The sequence below is a fragment of the Gasterosteus aculeatus genome, chromosome 20 (genome assembly GCF_964276395.1).
Source record: "Gasterosteus aculeatus chromosome 20, fGasAcu3.hap1.1, whole genome shotgun sequence".
Classification (NCBI taxonomy): domain Eukaryota; kingdom Metazoa; phylum Chordata; class Actinopteri; order Perciformes; family Gasterosteidae; genus Gasterosteus; species Gasterosteus aculeatus.
Genome location: NC_135707.1, coordinates 9,884,839 through 9,902,985, shown reverse-complemented (window position 1 = coordinate 9,902,985; position 18,147 = coordinate 9,884,839). Strand labels below are relative to the sequence as shown.

At 43.7% G+C, this 18,147-nt stretch overlaps 1 protein-coding gene across 1 annotated transcript; it reads right to left on the bottom strand.

Moving 5' to 3' along the window:
• Positions 1-111: 111 nt before the first annotated feature.
• mindy3 (MINDY lysine 48 deubiquitinase 3) lies at positions 112-18,091 on the bottom strand. The gene is made up of 16 exons (XM_040165022.2): positions 17,858-18,091; positions 17,050-17,386; positions 16,573-16,652; positions 16,428-16,488; positions 16,137-16,343; positions 15,953-16,004; positions 15,115-15,229; positions 14,742-14,815; positions 14,524-14,603; positions 14,237-14,307; positions 13,392-13,472; positions 5,735-5,807; positions 3,965-4,037; positions 2,517-2,604; positions 1,767-1,838; positions 112-975 (listed from the first exon to the last, which is right to left on the bottom strand). The coding sequence occupies exons 2-16, from the start codon at positions 17,141-17,143 to the stop codon at positions 826-828; spliced, it is 1,371 nt and encodes a 456-aa protein (XP_040020956.2). The 5' UTR covers positions 17,144-17,386; positions 17,858-18,091; the 3' UTR covers positions 112-825.
• Between the last annotated feature and the right edge of the window lie 56 nt (positions 18,092-18,147).

The window sequence follows — 18,147 nt, the reverse complement described above, 5'->3', positions numbered from 1 at the left end:
TTGACATCCTCAACCTGAGGTTGTCAATGGAAGGATATTTATGAGGAAAAAAAAGACACATAGAGAAGAACAGACATACGATTTTAAAAAAAGCCAGCAGACCACGCAGCATTTGAACAAAAGAAGTGTTTATTCCGGAACCTTTGAGTGTGATAATAAATACATGAACACTCGGCCAACATCTAATGTGTGTTGCACAAAGCACGCACACACAGAGCACCAAAACCAGCTTCATCTCAGTGAAAAGAATGAAGAAACCTTCTGTTCCATGCGCCCGGGTTGGTCCCTTTTACGCTGTAAACGCTTATCAGTTGGTGTTGCGGAGTATGTGTTCTCAAATGTGGAAGGCTTTGGTAGGTTTTCCCTAAAACAGTCCTGTGGCTGGATCAACAGCAGAGTGGCTTTACATGCGGTTCAATGTGCGTTTTTTGGTGTCACGCTGAAGTCGCCCTGAACCGGTTTGCTGCCCAGTTTCCGTCTACAGTAGCAGAGTGTTATAATAAACATTTAATTTTTTATTTCTCTTTTAAATAATTACATCAACAACATCCTGTGTCAAATAGAAGCAAGAATAGAATAGAATTTGTGTGGAATGTGTGAGTGAGAATAGAGGAATGGATCTCAGTCATTCAATGTGTTCTTCTCCGTCTCTTGTGGCCATTTGTGTTCTTCCCCTCTCATTCGTCTCTCTTGTATATGTTGATGTTGTCTCAGTTGAAACCTGCCGTCCCTTCGAGGTGAGTGTGCAGTGGGGACGTTGGAGAGGGTGTGTTGTGTGGAGCAGTAGGGGTCCGTCCACGTGCACAGACACACGGACCGGGAGTGCTAGTTCAGTGAGGGGGAGCGGTCGGTGGTCCACAGGAGCTCGATGTAGGGCCACCGGGTCTGTAGGCAGCGCTTGACCGGAGTGTCGTCCGTCCGCACCATTGGGTCCTCAAAACCCAGAACCAAAGCCGTTCCTTCTACGTATTCCACCTGAGCGAGCGCACACGCACACGCACACACACACACACACACACACACACACACACACACACACACACACACACACACACACACACACACACAGTTAAGTAAACACCCAAATTGAAACACTGTCTGCCATATTTCTTCTGAAAAGGTCAGGGGTGAGATGCCAGGGATGGAGGTAAAGTAACAACACACACATACACGCACGCACACCTTTCAGTAAGTCTGTTATTCCCATCTGGAGCTATGGGAATGGAATTGCCATCCCCCACCTGATAGGGCTCTGATGCCAAGTGCATATATATGTGCGTGTGCGTAGGCGTGGGTTTTTGTGTGGGCAAACATCTGGTGACGTTCCTACATTTTCAAATAGATTTATGGAGAAACTCTGCTTTACAACCTAGACTAAGCTAACAGATGAAGAAAGTGATATTCCGGAGTACCTTTTTTGTTTTTGCACAGCCACCAACCGTCTCCTATGACAACCATCCATCAAACTAAGCCTACTTAATAGGCCTGAGTTTGAACATTTATCAAAGCGAGGCTGCTGACAGCGGCCTCCGTGTTGAAAGGACTCAGAAATAGGAGGCTAAGCTGAGGTTTTGGGATGGATGGACAGGCTATTAGGCTTGAAATAGCTACCGTTTTTTATTTTGGAATGCTCGGCCACCTCCAATCTGCGTGTGTGTGAGCTTGTGAGTCATGACAGGAACGGAAGAAGAGCAGCAGGCGGGGAGAGGGGACAAGGAATCACCATCAGTCACTATGAGCAACATGCAGGTGAAGGAGTGTCTTACCCTCTCGTTGTGGTTGGACTGTTTGAGTCCGTTGTAGTGGTAGACGGGGAATGAGTCTGGGATTCCTGAATCCTGAGATTGTAAAACATGAGATATTGTTGGAGAGCCTGTTCTCACAGAGAAAGAGGTAAAGAACCACAGGAGCAGAACATTTCTGAACTGAAAAAAAATAAAGCAGACACATCTCTGCCTGCAACCAAAGCTCCTTGTTAAATCCCTCGTGTTCAATTTAAACATGCGCCTGTGTTTTTGTACGGGGAGGTGAAACTCCAACTCCAATTACCAGACAACCTCCAACACTACAAACACATCCGAACAACGACATTGAGCCAAAACACTTCCAATGAGATTGGCTTCAAGGCGCAGAACGCTAATAGGGAGTGTGTCCAGCTTCCCGGGTAGAGATGCCTTTGTATGAAACTCTAACCCTCACCCCGATCCCACGTGTGTCTGAGTGTGCGTGTGTCCAGTTGGCTAATGGTAGTATAATTTCTTTGCGGCTTGGGGCCGTTCCTCCGGTGAGTCCCTGAAGCCCTGATCACTTTAACACTGTTCCCCTGGATCGCTCCCCCTCCCGCTTTGCCTCACCACTCTTTCTAAGCTGACTGGCAAGCAACGGCACGTGATGGTGAAAGAGACGTTAGTGTCACAGATGTGTTTGCATGTGGACTCGCTGTCGTAGTTTTAACAGCATCTTGGAAGTTGAAGTCTTGCGTGTGCGCACACACACACGCACACACACACACGCACCTGATCAGGGAAAAACTCCAACAGGAACGGTCCAAGAAGAATAATGCCCAAATTCTCTGGATCCAGTTTGCTCTTCACCAGACTGACACTGAGAAGAGAAAGAGAGACAGATTGAAGGGAAGTAGTAAAGAGTAGAGAAAAACAGATCAACAAATCCAGAGAGAAAAATGCCGTTCACGAGAGAAGCAGCCATCAGAGTAATACTTATGTTATTTTATGGTCTTATGTGTATGACAACCCAAATCCCTTTTACGATCCTTTTTCTGATACGTGTTTTGGCGTCTGTCTCCATGTTTTCACGAATATCACGGTGCAACTAAATATACCTCTTCCCAGACATTCCTCCATGTTAGGTCAGTGTTATTATTATTTCACTATGATAAAAAAAAAAAAAAAACTCTGGTCAAATTGTCCTTTTAAGGCTGCAAGGAGAGAAGTGAGCGTTATAATAAGACACAGGGGGAAGGCAATGCTGGTTTCTCCAGCTATTGATTCTTACGGTCGACGTGTCGTTGAGCAACACCAAGACGTGCTATTCTATTTTCAACCGTATGTTTCCCTAGCAAGCAACGTTAGTAAAAAGGGCTCAGAATCCATAATATGTATACAAACACTTTTTCTCATTCAATTTAATGAGAACGTGTGTCCAAACTCTTGACTGGTACATGAAAGGGAAAACCTGAGGGCAATACCAGTTTTAGTGGATTTATGTTGTTTAAAAAATAAATCATATCAATGTTCAAGGACTAAGGAGATTTGTTTCAGAATACACAAGCATTCCTGTTTTCAAGGCCGTTTTTTGACAATGACTTAGTATGTTAAACAGTAAATCAAGTAGCTAATGATCAAGAGACTTTAATTATAAGCTGTGACTTTTTCTGAGAGCAGTCAGTGTTCAAAGTTGTTTCAACCAGCGGCTGGTCACAGGATATGTACAAATCTTACGTCATAAGCAAAAAAAAAAGTTTGCACTTATCTTCAATGAGGGATGAAAGCCCCCAATTCATTTAATCTAGACTCCCCCATTAGTCCATAAGATGCTCCCTTTTCACACGGAGGAATCCATGCAGTCACTCTCAGTTTGTTGTGATGCATCGGCCATCTGGGGCCCCGTGGAGCAAATCCGTGGTCCAGTTACTTGGCCGATGCCCACGACTGCAGCGCTCGGGCTTACTGTTGCTCAGAGGAGACGGTGCTTCTGTTTGAAGTCGCACTTTAAAGCATTTCCTCCCTCCGGGTCTTTTTTCCTGCTGTTAATGATCTCCCTCTAAGCCTCTTTTCGGGACTTTTTATGCGCTTTTATAGTGGGCGCTCTCCAGTCTTACTTTATAGCAGGCTGGTAGTGAAACATGAGCACGGGGCTGATGACCTGCCCCGGCCATGACTTAGGAGTTGGAACTTTAGAAGCTCTACAGGTGCCACACACACACCAACATGCAAGCACTCACTATTCAGGCTCGGAGACAAGGTCAAGGGCTTTCATCACGTCCTCTAGCAGAGAATCGGGGATGAAGCCATTATCTGGAGAGAAAGAGAGAGACATAAAGAGAGAGCAATGCAACGACTGACCCTGAAAAGAACATGAAATACAGGCTGTAGCTGAAAACCAGGGGAAGCCTTTACCCACACATATGGCACAAGCACTACTTACATCCCTGGCCTTGGGGAATTAACTCGTCTGAAAAAGAGGAAAACATCCCCTGTCCCTTCTGGTCGGGCCTACATTCCATGGCCATGATGATGGCTTTACCTGAGAGGAGAAGCTCTAAACACCAACATGTGTTTCTGCCCAAGGCATTTACAGATTTGTCTCATTAAAACATCTGTGTGTGAGGCCTGTTGTTTAGATACATACGCTAAACCCCCCGGTGTGGGTTGTGAAGAAGAGGAACTCTCAAGCCTCTCAACCGTGCCTTTTCAATACATTGCAAAACGCTGTGACACGATAGATTGCTGTGCGCGTGTTTCTGGTGAGTCACTGCGGTGGGTGTTAATGTCACTGGCGCCTCGTTTTCCACTACACAGGGAGCTCTGCTGACTCCCCATGTGACACATTTGTGGGCTTTTTACACCGTACTCAACTGTGCTGCTGGCTACAGCCTGTGTGTATTGATTGCAGTGTGTGAATATGTGCAAGTCACGTACGGTGCATCCCCCTTGCACGTGTGAATATATGCATATTGATCTGTCTGGAAGCATCTACTGTAGTCCGCGCACCCTTTGGGTATGCGTGTGTGTTTGGGGTCTGTCTTTGCACGGGTGTGTTTGGGAAATTACCATATGGCTTGCAGAATGTCCTAGCAGATTTGAGAATGTGCAAAGCTGCATCATGTGTAATAAAAAAAGACAGATGGAGATCAAAGGGGAAGAACGAGGTGACAGTCGGGTCGAACATATTTGTTTTTGAGAAATGACTGCTTTGAGCTGGTGGGATTAATCTTATTGTAACATCCTTTTGCACCACAGATACAGATCAGCATGTTGTTCCTAGAAGCCTGCACATGAATAAGGTTTTTATGTCGACAGAGAACAGCACCCTTCATTTCATCATGAGAACAGTTCATATTAATGTATGTGGAAGGCGGGGGGATTCTAACCCTCGTAGCGTAGATAGCTGCGTGAGGGGTGTGATGTTCCAGCTGGACATTCACACTCATTGAATGAGACTCCCAACATCGCTGCATGTCTTCCTCCTCTCGACAGGGATTCTTTTCAACACTTCTTACTGTGCTCATGATCACATGCAAACTTCCCACACTGATCTCGAGGCGACATGAATGATGCAGTAAAGCTTCTCTTTAAATTTTGACTGTCATCGCGTCCCTTCCTGTTTCCTTCCCCTGGCCTTTAAGCCCAACCACCTGGGAGTCACGAGAAAGTCGGTTGAGGAAACGAGGAGCGAGATGGTTGACTCAGCTGTGAGAGGAGCTCACCAACCTAAACATCAGCAGTGGAGATGAAGGGAGAGAAGCACACCCTCGTTCTGCCGGAAGAGCAAAAATAATGCTCAACCAGGAAGAAGGGAAGAGAAAGAGAAACAGGCCAGGGACCATGTTTTCTCAGTGTGTGCAGTTTTGTGCGAGTGAAGGTTTGGATTAATCAAAGTACTTCTGTTTGCCAGGATTGCCATAAAGCCGGCATGAGAATGGTCTATAAAAACAAGTGTGATAATATTAATAATGTGTAAATTATGCACGACACAAACGCTTGTTCACTACCTTCGGGATCAAATGACTGGAAGACCCTCCGCGCCTGTTCTGATGGAGACTCTGGCCCCACCAGGGACATCTCCTACAGAGAGGAAGAAACAATTCATGAGGGAGAGAATCGCAAGAAGGTGTGAATAAAGACGTACGACCCAAAAGTCCAGAAACAACAGTCATTAAAATGCTACAATGGGGCGGCGGGGAACGGAGCACTGGGGCAATTGGAGAAGTTATAATATCATCGTGAACAATGTGGCTCAATCAGTGCTGGAACAGAACAGCAATTGACGCGCAGCTACGAGTAGCGTGTGGTGTGCGGGTTTGTAATCCGAGGGGCCGGGGCAAAGCACCAGAATCACAACGCTTATTAACTGATCTGCTGATAAAGTTAGACGGCCTGTTTTCACTCCAAACACACAATCAGGAAATTGAGTCTTACATATACAACCGTTGATTTATGACAAGCTCTGCCGTGTTTGTTTGTTGTGGAAGTTCAGAACGAGTGGTGCTGGCAGGCAGATTAGAAATGACAGTGTGTATGTGTGTGTGTGTGATGCCCCTTTAGACTGGCCAATGATGCAGATGATTAAATGAAGATGTCAGCGTTCTCTACACTGCTAGTCAGATCATCTATTTGAGTAGGAAATCAATTCAATTGGGCAACTGAGTGAAACAACGTTCAAAAGACACCCCAAATAAACTGTTAAGATAAATTACACTGAAACAATAAATAAATACGAATAAGACATATAGAGATCAGAGACACGGGGCGCCACAGCCAGGAGGAGCGCTTTTGATTGTGACCTTTTTGACATTTTACTTTTGGATTTGGTGGGAAGATAGTTGGAATTCCCAGGTTTGTGTTGGACAAATTTCAGCACTCATGATCTCATGGGAAAGGAACTTCTGTCTCGTCTTATTTTTTATTTCTAAACATAATGTGATATCTTAAAGCTTACGGGGAGATCTTGCCCGGAGCTTACAGCATGTTTAAAAGCTGAATGAGCATCACTTTCTGATTGTCAACACAACAATGACAACGAACGCAAGGGGCGAATAGCTCCTTAAAATACATTATATGATACAACAACTTCAAGAAGGAGATACAAGGGATATTTTTACAAGAGAGGATGAAATTAGCTACATCTCAGAGATGCTTACTCAGCCGTATCTGTCTTACATACACACATAAATCATGTTCAAGCGATTCAGAGTTCTCACTCTTCTCCTTTACGACTGAGAGAGTGTAGAGCTGTAAAAACACCGTGCTTTTGGAAAGCAAATGAAGACTTCTTATCTTCTTTATTAACGCTCAAGCCTCAGATTCACGCAGCCTGCTTGGGTTTCAGGGTCCACTTACTAACAAATTCAAGGCTTACTCAGGGAGGGAGAGTGAGGGAGACAGCGAGATGACTCCCAGCTGCCAGCTCTTCAGATGCAAAGAAATAACGGGTACAGGCGAGCGAACACGCGCTGACTCACAGTTGTGTCGCGGAGCCTTGGTGTGTGAACATTACAGGCTCCATAAATCTGACGTTAGATTTATCATTAGCTTAGCTAGACACACATGTGTGTGTGTTTCACTCAGAGGGGTCATTTTGGTGCGTTGGGAAGAGTGGTTGAGTGCATCCCAAAGACAAACATACATAAATGTGGGATTGGCAGAAAAGCGTGTGCCTCGAAACGACTTGTTTTGATAAAACTTAACTTATTACATTTAAGAACCATAAATCTGACCTAAGAAAACATGCATCTCTCCCCAAGGTGATGAGCAGCCAATCCATCTCAGGCTGCCAAATGCAATGCTGCTACTGTAAGTCTTCTGAAACAAAGGTTGCTTAAATCAGTCAGATTAAATGGCCTGGTCACCGCACAGCTACAAGATGGTAACACTCTTAACACGGGGCTCAAGACCAAGGAAACAACTTGAAACACAACATTAGCCCATGGACATAATATCAGGCTAATGGGCATGACACCGTGCGCAGACCTACATAATGGTGCAGAAATGACGTGATTGTGTGTGTGTCTGCCCGGCTGCGTTTGATCTGTGTTTTTATGAGCAGCCTAAAAGGAAGATGCCGCTGAGTTAGAAAACATGTCATGGAGCGAACACACTCCGCAGGGAAGACGTGTGCGTGTTTGTTTTCACGGATCCCACTGTGTCACAGGACGATTGTGTCTGTAAGAGAGAATCCGCCAGGATCAGGGCTGTCGTCTGCCGGAGGTCGTTTGCTTGGACTCGAATGCAAGCAGGCACCCCGTTCTCTCAGCGCGCCCAAGCAGTCCCACTCACGCAGAGATGTAGTACGATGAAACACTCACACAAAAAGGACGGGTTATCAGCAAAGGGGTAAATTATGTAATCAAGGGGCACATTTCCAATTACCACAGACAGACTTTTTGGCAAAAACCCTTGACCCCCTTAACATAGGCAGCTGAAGAAACTCAACCTGCCAAAGACGATGATGGTCCACTTCTACATGGCCATCATCGAGTCCATCCTCTGCTCCTCCATCACCGTCTGGTACGCTGCAGCCACAGCCAAGGACAAGGGCAGGCTGCAGCGGGTCATCCGCTCTGCAGAGAGGGTGATCGGCTGCAATCTGCCGTCCCTGCAGGACTCAGGTCTCTGAAGCGAGCTAAAAAGATCGCGGCCGACCCCTCCCACCCCGGACAAAAACTGTTTGTGCCCCTTCCATCTGGCAGGAGGCTGAGGTCCATCAGGACTACGACCTCCCGCCACACGAACAGTTTCTTCCCGTCGGCAGTCGGGCTCATCAACAGAGCCCGGTCCCCCACTGCCTGACTATAACACTCCACCGGTCACTCCCCCTCATACTGCACATGCCACTTTAACTGCAATTCATCACTTTGTCACTTGTCACTTTGTCTCTTGTCTGTTACTTGTTTGTTAGTGCACTTTATGCTTAATATTTTTCTTTTTTACTTTTTAATATTTAAATTTTTTAAACTTTATTCCCTTGTTTTATACTAACCCATAGCCTTAGCCTTATTCTACTAACCCATTGCATTAGCATTTCATTCCACTTTATTTTATTACTTGTGCACTGTTGTCTTGTCTGTCTACTGTCGCGCACTAACCGCCAAGACAAATTCCTTGTATGTTTGACATATTTTGGCTAATAAATGTTTCCTGATTCCTGATAGCAAATACGCCCTGCCCTATAAAAGACAGACACACACACACACACACACACACACACACACACACACACACACACACACACACACACACACACACACACACACACACACACACACACACACACGTTACACGAAGAATATGCATAGACATTTGTTGTGAGCAAATCGAGAACACATTTATCAACATGAGACGCGTCTCCATCCTGCATTCTTATTGTTGGACCAGAGTTCCTGCACGACACCGTTTAGATAAAGAAGTGTAGCCATCTGCATTGCTGTTGCTCTCTTCCCACGAGACTCTGGGGCTCTTTGGGGTTGACAACACCCCCCCCCCCCCCTTTGTTCTTTCTCTTGGCCAATCCCATCTCTTTGTGCATTCTTTTTCCTGTGTTAAGTAGCTACTACACCTTGAGTATTTACAACTCTTGACTTTTTCTTCCATTCTTGCCCCCCTCAGCCTGCCTTTTCCCCCTTTATCTGATCTTGCAGGTAGGTACTTCAGACAACACAGGTAGGCACTGTATACTTCACTAGAATTACTCCCTCTTTCCCTCCGGTCCAGCTAAAGAACTATTGTTTGTGCTGAGAGGCTCTGAGTGGCCATAGAGTGCGCCTGAAGGGATCAGTTTCAAGACAACAAAGCAAAGGGCTCGGACAGTGTGTCTCCGGCCTTGTTCCTAGCAGGCAGCGACAGACACACAACATGACAGGCTGAGGAGGACGCTCAGGACGGAGTCTAGAGACTACGGGTATGCGTTCATGTTTTTTGCCTAACTTTAAATAGTTTCACATGTGATTACGAAAACAAAAGGAAAACCTCTCTTTTTCTCTTGCTAACAAAGGAGTGTCTGAAGTATCTAATGTATTGTGTGTGTGTGTGTGTTTCAGGTGTGAGTGACAGTACAAAGTAGTGATTTATGGAGCTGTCTACAATGACAAAAGACTATGTCTCATCATAAAAGAGGCAACACCAGTGGATAGTTACACAGCGTAATGATGGGTCCTTTAACGGAAAACGACACACACGGGGAACAGAAGAATAATGCAGCATACACACACTGAAACGGACAGCTTTTCATATCACTACAATGACCATGGTCTGACCTGTCACAGATTATTAATGACTGTAATGTTCTCCGCTTTGTGACTAGATGTGTGTGTGTGTGTGTGTGAGCCTGCACCCTTGTATCTTACAAAGGACGGAAGGACAAAGGACAAAGTAATTCTATAACAGAAATCAAAAACTTGTTCCGGCTGCCTTTTACATGTTACGTGTACATATTACTGAATGTAAATTCCCATGCGTGCGATTCTATCATTTTCAGATTCATCACGTCCAATGTAGTATTTCCGACCGACCTGTGATTAAAGGCAGTTTGCGTTGGATTTATTAATATGAAATGATGGTCTCATGCGATGCTTTACATAATTTACTACCGTGCCTGATTTTTCACATTCTGCTGTATAAACGGTTAATCATTATTGACCTTAAGAAAACATAGTTTGTTCCAAACTAAGAGTCTCTTGCTAGCTCGGTCGCCTAAATCAACTTCAAGATGCGGCTGAAAGCTCTGAAACAAGGTAATAAATCAACCTCGAGTCTAGAATATTGTTCTACAGACTGTCATAATGATTTTCCAAAGATATAGCCGTAAGTGCCGTTATGTTACCAAATATATCAATACAGAAATACCAAAACCAAATACTAAGATTAACAGAAAAAAAAAAAAAAAAACAAGTATAAAATATATAAAAACCCATGTGCAAAGCTTTAATGAATTTTGTTAGGTTGCTAATCAAAAGGACCGTACTTAATTCAAATTCCCGCTGATGAGCAGCAACGTATACGTCTACTGAAGTACTTTTCAGTTTTTCATGCCGATACTCTAGTATCGGTATATCGTGCAAAACCCTTACTTTAATTTTGCCAATAAAGCCTTACTGAGAAAACTGACCTCCATTAACGGTGTCATACACACATATGCATTTTAGGTTCCTCGTCTGTGCCAGCAAATGAAGGACATTTTGCAGACACATTTTGACTCTAGACACACAGCCCCTCTCTCTCTAATCACCAAACCAGAACACGACTACTGTGCGTGCACGCGCACACACACACACACACACACAGCCTGTGAACCTCATCACTCTGTGAGGAGAGAGTAAAGAGCAACAAGAAATTTAACAGGAGGATCAACCCCCCTCCTTTCCAGAGTGACCACTGCAACGCTCTTTAAAGTGCATCCTTCCATTCTGCTTCCTTTCCTCCTCCTTCATTCCCATGAGGGACCAATAATCTGAAGAGGATGGTTGAGATGCCCAAGGGAAACCTTCACTTGAGCATCCAACCTGCTGCACAGTTTTTCCAAAGGTAGAAACAGAGAAAGGAAGGGCAAAAGAATCCTTTTTAATAACATATTGCATGATGTGTCTCATAAATCACACGTCCCATTTCCCCCTTGCTCACTTTCCTCTGGCGTCTCAGAAACTCTTGTCCAAAAACAGATCCATTACATGCCATTATACACACAGCCTCTTTCTCCCTCTCACACACACATAAATACAACAGAGGATAGATAATATGGGGGGTGTTGTGGGTAGGGATCAGAGTTGGCGGAATAGCCTTTGTGTAGGTAGATTAGATAAAAACACTAATGCCATTAAGCTGATGGTCTGAAAGCCACAGTCACACACTGACAGCGACTCGTGGGAATACACACCCGTCCCCAATGGCAGACAGAAGGAGCCGCTGACACATCAGCAGCAGGGATCGGGTTTTCAGCTTTTGTAGGGATGGCTCTTTATCGGAGCTAAAAGCTAGAAAACCAGTTAGCGTGTATTTTTGTATCACACAGCCTGGGAAATCTCAGTGTGTTTCAAATTAGCCCTGGTAAGGGTCACACCGAGTGCGCCCCCCCACTACCCCCAGCAGACCGCCCTTGCCCTGTGTCTTCCCCCCTTGGCTTGGGCTCAAAGTTTTAGAGGCAGCACGCTGTAGCGTCAGCCACATACGTCAGTTCATGTGCATGTATGTGTGTGTGTGTTCCCAGTCTCCAATGGGACAAATGGATCCAGATGCGAACTCTGGAATCACATTCCCTCCAGGAAGCCATCCACCTGAAGCCACACACACACACACACACACACACACACACACACACACACACACACACACACACACACACACACACACACACACACACACTAATCAGGATTAGGTTCCCTGGGCTCTGGAATGTGTGTGTATATGTGAACATGTCACTAGTTCCCGAGGAGTTGTAGCAATCTGCAAGTCTGCTCATCAGCGCATGTATGACGACTTTGGCTCATCACTGAGCCAACTGATCTACTCTGATCTACTCCCCTCGCATGCCAGAGCTTAATGCATGTAACTGAGCTTTTAATCAATAGTAAATTAAGGGTGTGGCGTTATGATGCAGATGATTGCAGTGGATTTTTCTGCCTCTCTAGTGCCATTTGCACAATAGCAGGGAGAATCGATTTGCTGGAAGCAAACCTTGCAGCTTACTCCACCGGCTACAGCCATGCGTCATGCTAGATGTTCAGCGATAGAGATGATGAACATGCTGGTCTGAGTGCACACTGGCCGACTGCAGGCTGGTGCATACTTGAGTTGGTGCTGTTTAGGAGAAGGACTTCTCCTTTTAGACCAGGAATCCTTTGAGTTTTCCTGCATTTTGACGGACATGAACCTGGTTTTTGTTTCCTGCATCAGTCTTTCACGAAAAGCTACAAGAGTGATATTCTGCAGCACAAATTTGTCGAACGCAGGCATCCAGAATGCAAATATTTGCATGGAGCAGTCATTTAGAGCAAACCTCAAAAACTAGGATATTTTCTTTTAACAGGTCCTTTTTGAAATTCATCTAATTTTGAACAGTAAATCAGCAGCTCTTCATTTGAAGCTATTATTATGATTTCTCAAAATCTTATGAATCTCAGTCCAATTGTCCAATCTTGATATTTCTTGAGATGCGTTGCAGAGTCAAATGAGAATACGCTGGAGGACTGCTAGTTAATTATTTCCTGAGTGCTGTTTTCATGAACAAGTGTGTGATGTGTGATCCTTATGGTTGAAATTAACCTGGCAGTGTATAATGGAAATGGAAGCTCCCGCTGGAGCTCAAATTTCAGCCGTTTACATTACTGTCAAATATAAGGACCAAATTGTTTAGTTGATCACAGATTGATGAGAAACTTAAAATGTATTTTTTGTATGCACTCTGCTCGAATGCTGGATAGCTGAAAAAACTCAAGATCAGCACAGGCCATATATGACTATCTCCTGCACTCATTTCCCCTCCAATTCTGCCCCTACTTTTTCCCCACATTGACATCTAATCTGCACTATAATAAATCATTCAAGCTCATTGCATATTTTGGTTTTCTAGGCTGCTCAGCAGACAGGCTCGTCATACGCAGAGACACGCAGTCTTTTTAAGTGAAATATGTTGCTTATGTATGAGTGTATTGAACTTGCCTTAGCAAAAAACACAGAGAGGTGAGTTTCACTGCCAAGGATCCAAATAGGGAACTTTGGAGACTTGAGGAATGTTCCGACCTGAAACAAACACAATGAAGGAATGTGTAACAAATGAGTGCCTATTTACTGTCATTTTTATCAGGAATTAATACTTGTTAAATGGATGGTCTTTTCATCAAGTACATTCATATTTGAACAAAAATGACATTCCTCAGTGTACGAGTAGCATAATAACTCTCCTCCACAAATAGTAGGTAACAAAATGGATATCATCAACGTTAACTTGATTTCAATGAACTACACACCAAATGCTTGGGCAGCTCACATACAAGAATACCTTTCCTTATTTAATAAGAGTTGGTCTCTTAAATCATTCTTAACAACCCTCTTTGGCAAATCTATATATGCTCTATTACTACTATAGCCACTTATTTTTTCGCTTACTTATTTTGGCATCGACAAATAAATTCCAGTTTCTCAACACGATTTCTGTTTTGCAAGATGAATATGTCACATCACATGCATCTATAAATTACTTTTGGGGATTTATTTTAAGTAGTGCATGTGTGCCAGAAAATAAAATAGTGAGAATGAGTAGGAGAGGTTTTACAGTCTGTTGGGTCTCCAAACACATATTTTCACACAGTAGCGTTCCCTGTCGTATCTCCCACATCTTCAGAGTAACAAATAACAGTAAGCATTTATTTGCTTTTCTAAGCAATCTCCTTGCTTAGCGCGGATGTCTCAATTCATAGGAAGTCTTGTTGTCAAAAAAAAAAACAAAGACAAAAAAATGAAACTGTTTTGGCCATGAACAATCTTTGCATGTTCTGTTTCTGTACCTTGCAGTAGCGGAGGGATTCCATAAGTGTGAGGAAACCAACTGATGCCTGTTCATGAATACCATGCAGTTCTACCATAACAAGGAGGAAAGAAAAAAAAAAGAGCATTTGTTAAATTACATCAAATTGGCATGTATTTGTGCATTGCTGTAGGATATGAAATGTTTTTCCTTATGGTGGATAAGCTCAAATCTGGTGCTACAAACTGAGTTCTGTGATATATGTACATTACTGTTGTACGAATATGCAGTTTCTGTCTGCTTGCAGTGACTTTGTGGAAGTCTTACTCATGCCAGAGCACTCCCGGTCTCCATCCCAGACATTAGAGACAGCATGGCCAGTTACAAGGAGGTTCACCAGACTCTGACTGAAAAGATAGACAGGACACATCTCACAGTTTTTGAGAAAGCACAAGATATCCAACACAAGCAAAAATGACTTGCAAGGACCTTTTTGTGTGCAAGTCTAGCGGATGGAGACACATTTATGGAGGAAGGTGTAATACCTGCCATGGCCGTGCACAGGGTCTATGAGAGGCTCCATTGTGTCCTGGATCTCATTTTTTATATTCTCTATGCCCTGCACAGAAGAGATGTCTGCGTTTCATTCTTTGTGTATTTGAACATTGATGCTACATAAAAGAAATGACAAAAGATCTATCCAAACAATAACTAATACATTAAATAAGGTAATTAATAAATGGCAAAATCATATTGCCCACAGAAATTCTTCCCAAATGTCTTATTTGGTTATCAATGAAATTACATAATAAACACGCTATAAGTGATAACATTGGTTGGCAATATCAGTATTTTCATGAATATTCTACTATTCAGTATCTATATTAATTTCTCTATCTAGCCTTTTCTTTTCTTTACCTTGGTGAGGATAACGGAATAGAGGAATAGCAGGACTCCACAGCACCCCCTCCAGGTGTGGTAGAGAGACAACACCTCCTCTCTGAGACTTGACACTGACATTATACTCCGCTTACTGCAGGATGGAAACAAACGGCAGGTTTGTTTATGGAACACACAAAAGATGGAAGATTGGTTGGGTCAATGAGACTGATGTATTAAATTGTATTTGTCATGTCCTCTTGGTGAAAAATAACTTTCACAATGGGGAAGAAATCGATTAAATGCATCATAGGACAAAGTAAGGTTGAATGTCTATTTGGAGCAACTCCTCCCTTCTGCTCCACCCTGGAAAGCTTGCAAGAAGAGTTGTCAGTCTTAGCTAGCATGCACATCACTGTCAGTCAGCACTGCTTTTTGTTGACACTGGTTTTGGCTGCTAATATACTGTGTGATGAAATATCAGTATTTCTTCTGGCCAAAGCAGCCTTGAATACACTCATCTATGTGTATGTGACTGATAACAGAGTGTTATAAGGGTTGGGAAAGGATTTCATCTATATTAAAAAAACATATATACTGAAGGTGCAGAGTCACTTAACTGTGAGAGTGAAATGGCCAATTAAATGGGAAAGCCATTTCTCAGAGACTTTGATTAAATAAAAATCCATCCCGTCCCCTTGGCGGATACTAATCAGAGAAATATGAAGTCTGTCCCACTACTGCATGACGGAAATTGTAAAACAAGAATTCATGGGGTGTTCATCCCTCCAGAAACCATAAGTATTATCTGATTATCAACTTGGAGACAGATAAAAGTATAAATATATAATACAATGTGTTATCTGCAGTAACTTACTGGAGAGCACTGTGGAATTGCTCAAAGCCAAGATCTTCAGCAGCCAAGGCAGCTAGGCACATGGAAACACACATAGAGGGCAACATCAGAGCATGGCACAGAACACAACTACAAACTCACAAATGGTTCCGCAAGAATATATTTGTACACCGTCATTCTGAATGTGACATCTCGCTGGACTCACTGGGTTGCTGTTCTGGTGGCGGCTGGCTGCCCTCTGGCACAGGCATGTCCTGCGGTTGGGACTGTGCCTGTGTGTTATTGTGTGTGCTAGTATGTGGGCCTTGTCCCTTGGCCCAAGTCACCAGGCAGAACCCTGTGGACGGCCTGGAGCAGGCTGACTCCAGGATTTCACTCAGCGTGGAACACAATGCTGTTTTTTGCTCCTCCTCTAAAAAACATCAACATAAAAGATGGATAACATAACAAACCATACAACTTCATAAAGCAATAGCACACCCTGTGGACAATCTACCCGTCATCTGTCTCCAGTTGGAACTGTCTCGGTTGAAGACAATGTTCTTTAGGATGAAAGCCTATGAAGAAACAAAACACTTAGAAAATATTCAATGGAAATTGATATTAGGCTCTGATGATACTGCAAGGTTGTTGGACCATACCTGTACCGGTGCAAGGACAGCGCACGGCCCTCCTTCAAACTGCTCCAGTGCCGTATGCTCATTCTCACAAAAAACAAATCCTGTAATAAAAGACACAGTTGAGACGGTCTTAAAAAACGTTTACAACAATGACAAATGAGGCCGTGCTTTTAGACACTTGTACTGTGCAAACATTAAAAAGCCACAGGTGCATGCATGCTCGGATTGAAGACCACTGGATGAACTCTGACAAAGGAATGATCTGGGTAATATTCATACAAAGCCACAACGACTAGAAGGGTATTTTTCTACTTATCTGACCTTCAATTGGAGAAGAAGACCTATCAAAAGGATACCTGCTGTACTTAGAATCCAAATCTGGATACACTTTGCTGTCAACTTTACGTGGGTGATCAACCCTGGTTTTGAGTGTACATCCAGTTCTGCAACAAAACTAACATATAATTCATATTCATTTTCAGAAACAAAGCCTCATACCTTGGGCCCATCTACGGAAGATGGAGGCAGACACTCCTCCACTTGAAGGTCTCCCCCAAACCAAATCCACCACCTCTTTATTTAAATCGGACATGACAATCTTCACAGTTGGCGAGTCCACAGGCTCTCCCTACTCAGTCCAAAAGCAATAGGGGGGAAGAAGCAAAGTGTGCTAAGGCCAACTCGGTAGCTTTTTCTGAGGTTGACAGTCCTCTTCTCTCGGCAGGTGGAGCCCGTGGCATCGGCCACCAGCTACCTGTGCTGGTCGACACAGTCTGACTTTAGTGGCTGGCAGCAAACTGGCAGGTGGGAATGACATCAACGTAGCGACGCAAGGCTGCGAAGTAACAGGACAAAAGCACATTCCCATATCACTTTCTGGAGGGGTTATTGCGTAAGGCGGCATTGGCACGATACGTCAAGTCTAAACATAACGTTATAGGTGGACCATTTAATGTTGAGCTAAATAGCTAACTCGCTCCTATTATCAAAAACCGACCGCTGTGTTAACGTCCAATAGTTGGCTCCAATGGGACGTTACACAGAGCAGAATAACGGTAAAGTTTACTTTCAACGGCGACGTCGTTACCTCGTGTAACTACAGTGAAATAACGGTCTTAAAGATTTTTCCACAGAGCTAAATTGACTTGGTAATGTCAGCAGTTAGCATTAGCATCACTCCTAGCAGCTAATCTTTCATTGCTTTGTCATTCAGTTAACGTTACCTCTTACGCAGCAGCTATGCTGATAGCTGCTGTACGACTCCATACGATTTGCCATCAGTTAGATGACGTTAAAGCTTATTTACCTTGATACACAGCCGAGTAACGTGTATCCGTATCGATGATATATTTTGGTAGCAATTTTACTATCAGCAGTGTCTCTGTCATTCGTTTATTTACAACAGCATTGTTAAAAAAAATGTGCGTAGATTTCGACGTGACTGCCCATTGGCTGAAATACAGAAAGTTCTAGATGCGTCGAGGGGTTCAGCTTCAAAGAGCTTCATTATCGGTCCACAGGATTGTCAATCATATTAAGCAGCCGCCCACAAACAGGGAGCCGTTTAAATGAATTTAAAGCCCGCCTTAAATTATA